The 6,944-nt window shown below is 33.9% G+C and overlaps 1 protein-coding gene across 1 annotated transcript in view; it reads right to left on the bottom strand.

Annotated features, from left to right (window-relative positions):
- The window catches only part of LOC106469528, a gene marked incomplete at its 3' end in the record, with an annotated part of 110,132 nt that overhangs the window by 33,178 nt on the left and 70,010 nt on the right, over window positions 1-6,944 (bottom strand). Inside the window, exon 4 of the mRNA XM_022398068.1 lies at window positions 1,596-1,744. Within this exon, the coding sequence (XP_022253776.1) occupies window positions 1,596-1,744 (149 nt within the window). The remainder of the gene's footprint in view (window positions 1-1,595; window positions 1,745-6,944) is intronic.

Here is a 6,944-nt window from a genome sequence, read left to right as displayed (position 1 = left end):
TACAAACTGATCTCTCAGCAACAACTTGAGGAGAACGGGTGCCACAGTTGGGTAGGCCTTGTGTGCCATACTTTCCAAGTCCTGTGCCAGCTCTTGCACGCTCTCCCCTTTAGCACGGACTCTCGTCCTAAACCTAGCCCTGTAGACTTCAGACTGATTTTGGGTTCCGTACCTGAGTTCTAGAGCCGCTACCAGTGCTCTATAGTTGTGCCTGTTGTCTGCCGACAACTGTCCAAGTATTTCCAGTCGTTGGCCCTTCGAGCTCGTTGCCAGATATACTGCATTCTGCTCCTCTGTCCATCCATTCATTTCTGCCAGGAGCTGAAATTGTGCCTTATATGCTTCCCATGGTGTCTTCCCATCGAATTACTGTGGCTTCCTTCATATTAGTTCATCCCTATCGCTGACATTCATATCTGGGATGTGACTTCTAACAGAACTGAAGATGTCTGCATTAGGGTTTAGCTGCGGGGTCTGGAAGGGGCTTGCCATTGTCTGGGGCTGATTAAGTCGACGATTAATGTATCCTCCTTGTGTAAAAGGCAATAAATCATTCTTTAATGTATCTAATTCGCTTTTAAATTTACTAATGTTTCCATCTGTACTTCTTGCCAGTGTTGTTGACTTTCCTGTAGTTGCTGCTGACTTTCCTGGAACTGTTGGAGACTTTCTTCCTGTTTCCTTTCTTGTTCTGGTTGTCACTGCTGTAATCTCTCTTCTTGTTTATTTTCTCGTTCTTCTTGTTTCTTTTGCTGCTCTTGTATTGCTGCCACCAAATCTGCTAAGCTGTAGTTTGATTTGCCGCTTATCGTTTCCATTTTTTTTCTTTCTTTTCCATCCCACTTCTGACACTAATTTGTTACACCTCCGTTCATTAGTTAATTTTCCGTATAATTTCTTTCCGAAGAAACTTTAGCGATACATGTCCTTTCTTAAATAAAACTGGTTTATTCTTTCTAAATACAACTTTGCAATACACTTAATTTCCACTGTCGCGCTATAACAAACGCAATAATTCACAACAAATGTCTCACGTGCTCGACTCAACAATACGCCTCTCTGTCCGCAGTTCAATTGTTGCCGTCACGTCTTGACCGTCTTATATGTACAAGAATACCGAATCTAGTAACCTCTCGAGGTTTCATGAACGTTTTAGAAGTACATGACGTTTTACTAGAGTCACGTGACTTCCGCTGTCGTAACAGTATGTAAGAGTACTGGTGAGAAACTTAGAATCACTAAATGGAAGTTATTATCTAAAAAAAAAATATATTTGGCGGTTTTCCTACAGCCAAAATAATCTAATTGCAGTTTTAATCACAACAATTATGTGGACAGTTGTCAGACACAAATCTGTTACCAATTTCTCATACAACTGTTTGATTTTAAGTCCTTGAAAAGTTATTTTAACATGTAATTTTATTTTTGTAAATAAACTACAGCAATAATTTATTTTGCACATTTTCAACAATATATATATATGACATTTCATTAGATGAATTAAAGTATATTTTATGGAACTTATTTAAGGTTTTTTGTAAAATACAACTTACATCACATTTTCCACATATACTTAAATGTGATCACATACTTACTGTTGAAAATCTTCTTGCAAACTTGCTAAATGAATCTTACAACGTTGACTTTCTACCCGCACCTCTTTGAGACATGCTTCTACTTCTAGTCGATGCATCTTTTCTTTTTGAAGCTCTTCCTTTAATTCTATTCTCTGTGAGAAAGTCCACTGAGTTATAAAAGAAGTTAAGAAAAACATACAACATTCAGAAATCCATATGTTTATATAACCACATATAAATTTTACTGCAAAAATTTACCCAATAAAAACTTTGGTGACAACAATAAAAGCAGAATATATAGTTTGTCTTTTGTTGAGCACATAGGTACACAATGTGTTAATTATCTGTGCTGCATCCATTACGAGTTTGTTTGAATTTATGCACAAAGTTACACAATGGGCTATCTGTGCTCTGCCCACCACGGGTATCGAAACCCGGTTTCTAGCGTTGTAAATCCGCAGATATACCGCTGTGCCACTGGGGGGCTCCATTACGAGTATCGAAATGTGGTTTTTACCATCATAAGCTAGTAGACTGCTGATCCACTAGGGAGCTTCGAAACTTATTTAAAAGTGAAAAAGAGAAATTATTCAAAATACAATCCTTAAGTATTTGAAACACCAAAACACATTTGCAAATATTAAAATATTTCTACAAAGTATATTTGTATTACTTGTAAAGCAACATTTTTTCTTACAGTCAGATACTAAGTCCAAAATTATTTTTTGCACATTCAAGAGAGTCATTTTGTGTCTGCTTAAGACTTGAGCCCTGAAACCTCAGTTGGTAAAAACATGTCTTAAGACACAAGTGTTAGGTGAAAGGACCCAAATTCATGACTTGGTCAGAGCAGATTTCTTAATGTACTAATTAATGTATTATATTTTGTATTATAACACTTTCAATTGTAAGAGTAAAATATGTTATCATAATTCAAATAACATAAAAAATGGGGATAATAAGCCAGTATTTTAACACTATACCAATTTGTATCCTTATGTTTTTAGTTCCTTTATATTTTTTCTGTCTCCTTTCGGAGCTAACAGAAATAATTACTCCAATTTTCCAACTTTATGATTAATGTGTTAAACCATATCAAGATTTTAAGTAGCAGTATTTTACTTTTGCTTACTGTTCATTTATTATTCCTTCTATCATTTAGTTCAATTTGGATTTTGAGTATATATGTATTGTTACGTCTCTGTTCGTTAGTTAATTTTCCGTAAATTCGTTCCGACGAAACTTTAGCGATACAAGTCCTTTCTTAAATAAAACTGGTTTATTCTTTCCGAATACAACTTTATGATACACTTAATTTCAACAGTCGCTCTATAACAACGCTATAACCCACGTCTCACGTGGCCAACAATATTTTATCCGCATACATTCAATTACTCATTACCTCTGCGTCGCTTCGTGGCCGGTCTTATATATATATATAGAAGACTACACTATATCTAGACAGATCACGAGATTTAAGGAAAAGATGTGAAAGTTCGAGAATGACGTGACGTGGTGCTAGTCACGTGACCTCGATGTCGTAACAGTATCATGAAACTGACACAAGCTTCCCCTAGCAAATACTGATGTTGTGAAAGATTATTTAGATTTATGGTAATAGCTAATAATCACATGCAACATAACCTCATGGTCTAACAATTAAATAAAAAATCTTTCTTGATCTTGAAAATGAGCTAGTTCATGAGATACAGTTAAAAAAGAATTATACTGCTCAATATGGTTCTTGATATTGAGAAGTGGTTTAATTTTGAAACATTGTGTTATATTCTGATGAATTAGGTTTTTATTCTTCTGGTTTTTTTTGCTAATTCCTTTGATGTTTATTGAAATTAGTCACATTGAAATTTTCTTACAAATGGTAAAATGTGTATTCTTAATTGTTTTAAAACTTTTTTTTTCTGTTGTTATATTTATTAAATTGTTTTTGTATAACCCTAATTGTAATATTTTGTTTATACTGTTACATTTTTACCCATGTTAATGTATCTAAAATATAGGCCAGATGAGTTGCAATGTAGAACTGCATATATATGCCTTTGGCAATTACATACCTCTGAGCAACTGAACGATAACTATGTAATATAAATAAATATTAGTATCAAATGTTTTTTTTTATTTCTCTCATCTCAATGGTTTTTCTTAACTAAACTTTAAATTGAAATTTCTTGAACTTTCAATTATTATGTTTTTGTTTACAAGATTAGCCTCACCATTAAAATAACGCAGAATTCTGGTGTTACACTTATAAACTATCTTCTTTTGTATAGGACTGGTGTAATAGGTTCTCAGTTTGAAATCTAAACTGTTTTATAGTTTTCCAGCTTAAAGCCTAACTGCCCCCCAGTGGCACAGCAGGTATGTCTGCGGAATTACAACGCTAGAATCCGGGTTTCGATACCCGTGGTGGGCAGAGCACAGATATCCCATTGTGTAGCTTTGTACTTAATTACAAACAAATAAAGCCTAACTTGCTGCTTTGGTCCACACCACAATCCACAAACAATCACTGTTTTAGTATCTTCCTCTACATTTAAGAAATGGTGAAAAATTAAAACAAACTCGCCTACAGTTTGATTGTTCTCATATACTAACAAAGTCATGTCTCCTATACAACCTAGTGTTATACTTATATCGTGGTCCTTTTCACTTGCTTTGGTGTAGCTTAGCATTATAGTAGATTTATGTTGGTGCTGTTGTTTAAAAACAAAAATATTTTATACGTATCAGGAAATCCCAAACAGTCTCTCTCTATTTTAAATTCAAATTTTGCAAGTGCAGTCAAAATTGCAATCATTATTGATTTGAAAGAAATGGCTGATATGAGTAAAAAATAATTCGGTACATCGTATTAGCTTTTTTGTTTTTCTGATCGGTAAATTTCAAACGCAGTTTCTTAACCCTAGGTGCTCAAAGCCCTCACTAGGCTAGATTTATTAACATCTTGATACGTTATACTTTGTTCTTTTAGCTCTTTCTGTGGTGAGAGTAAAAGAAATTACCATAATCAAATATCGGAGAAATACACACGCTTTGAGAGAGCAATTAATCTAAAAGTAATTACTGAGGTAACATTGTGAAAATTACTCACAAAAAGAAACTACGGTAAAATCAATTTTATTCTACTAAGCTAGCATAAACTTAAACAGACTAAAGCGCGTGACTTCTCAACGCTAACATGTACTTTTCGTTTCTTAAAATATGTATACATCTTTATTTTACGCGTTCTGTTGCCATAAAAACGCGCTCCGCGCTTTAGACGAATTGACTACACAAACAGTAAGAGTGTCGGTCAAATCTCACTATTCGGCCAGAAACGACTAGCCCATAGGTTGGCAATGAACGCTTTCGAGTGTTGATTACCTACCTTTCTTCTAGACTATCTATTCAAAATCAGGGACAATTATGCGCAGAAAGCCCTTGTGTAAAAATTATAAAACAAACAAAAGGGAGTTTCAATTAAATTAGAAAAAGCACTATGTTGCAAATAACTAAAACTGGGTAAAGTTTGCAATTCTGTAGCATATCACTAGACAGAAATAATCTATACTAATAAAACAAGAAAAAAAATCACGTCAACTGTTGCAAAAATAATTTTTAAGCTAGGACGATCTCAGTTTTTGAAAGGGCACACGAATTATCCACTGGGTAATTGGTAAAATTTACTAGATTATACATTACTGATGCAAACAGATACATGACTTGCCACAATCAAAGCAAAGTGGTCTTGAGAGAATACGTACCCTTCTAATTTTGAAAGATTTATTACAAATACGGTGTTAAAAATGAGTGATAAACACAAAGTAATAACAAACGTTACCCGTTACAATAATGTTTCAACTTTCTTTTACAATATTTATTTTGAAAGTGCCACGTGGTTAAGTCTTATCGTAAATACATTATTCTAACTTTTGTCAAATTCTTGTAAAATATTTAGATACATGGGTTGGACTTGATAAAGCAGAGTTGGTTCATAACTTCAAGCCGTTCTTTTTAATCAACAAACTTGTTTAAACTGAACTCCATTTAGAACCCTTGTAACTAGTTTTGTTAGCATTATTTTACATTGTAACGAAAATCACTAGGTGATGCATGCGGGCCAACCTTTCAAACTCATGCATGCTTTACCAAATGTGAATAATGTTTAAGAAGAGGAATATTCTTAAAGTAGCATTACGTTATCTTTTATAATAGGTTCGTGGAGAGTCCAGGTTTCATCTTTATGCATCATAAACAAATTATTATTTACAGAATGAGTATGATGATTATAATGCCACATGAACTTCGTTAAAACGTTCTCTTTTTTGCAATCCGTTTATTGACCATTTTCATTCCAGTGTTATCAGTATGAAAAGTTTTGATTTAAGGTTGAGCTACTATTTATCAATGAAAGTGAATATGTTTATGATGCCAGGTGAACTTTGCCGATACTTCATATTTTTATGAATCTATTCTTTACTATTATTCAAGTTTGTAGTCTCAATAAAAATTTCGATTCAATATCGGTTTCGGTGTGTCTTCAATTATACAGAGCGGAAGGAGTATGATAATGATGGTGAACTCAACTGAAACATTATAATTATGTTTGAAAACTTATTTATTCTTTTTATCCTAAATGTTAGCTGTAATAAATGTTCCGATGGCATGTCGGTGTACCCATAATTAATAAAAGTGTACATATGATGATGTCGAGTGAATTTTGCCGAGTTATTCTTAATTTATTTAATGTATTTACCACAAATTTAATAGAAAAAAATCAATTTATTATCGGTGCAACCAGCGGCATCTCTAGGTACTTGAAAGATTCGGGGTTCGGGCTCATATGCGCGGGAGTTTTCGGCGTTTTAGTATGTTATCGATCAAGGTTTTCTATATTGCTTGAGAGGAAGAGGTCTAAATTGAACCTGACTCTTCTAGGTCGTACACAACGACCAAACACCAACAAAGACAAGACTATACTAATTTTTCAACACACCAACTGTAGATTTGAGGCACTGTCAAATGATATCTGAGCAAGGACCCCGCGTGCCAACGCCTAGCGACGCTTCTGCGTGCAACGCTCTTAAGGGAAAGTAAGTGTAATCATGCAATACCATTTTCAAGAAAAACCAATATCTCTTGATGGTGCATTTTCCCATTTGCAAATTACAAAGTTCATACTGGCTTTATTTACATGCTATAAAGATCGATGTCTAACAAAATGAATATGTATGTTTTTAGCGACACGTAAGTATCTATAAAAACAAAAATGGTTTTCAAATACGAAAACATATTTTTATCCAAACTAAACTATTGCGTGTATGTATATACACATATATACACCTGGAAAAAAGTTAAGCACCCCTAAAT

Source organism: Limulus polyphemus, unplaced genomic scaffold (assembly GCF_000517525.1).
Source record: "Limulus polyphemus unplaced genomic scaffold, Limulus_polyphemus-2.1.2 Scaffold3530, whole genome shotgun sequence".
Classification (NCBI taxonomy): Eukaryota; Metazoa; Arthropoda; class Merostomata; order Xiphosura; family Limulidae; genus Limulus; species Limulus polyphemus.
Note: the sequence above shows the minus strand (reverse complement) of the source record. Positions and strands in the feature narration are given on the sequence as shown.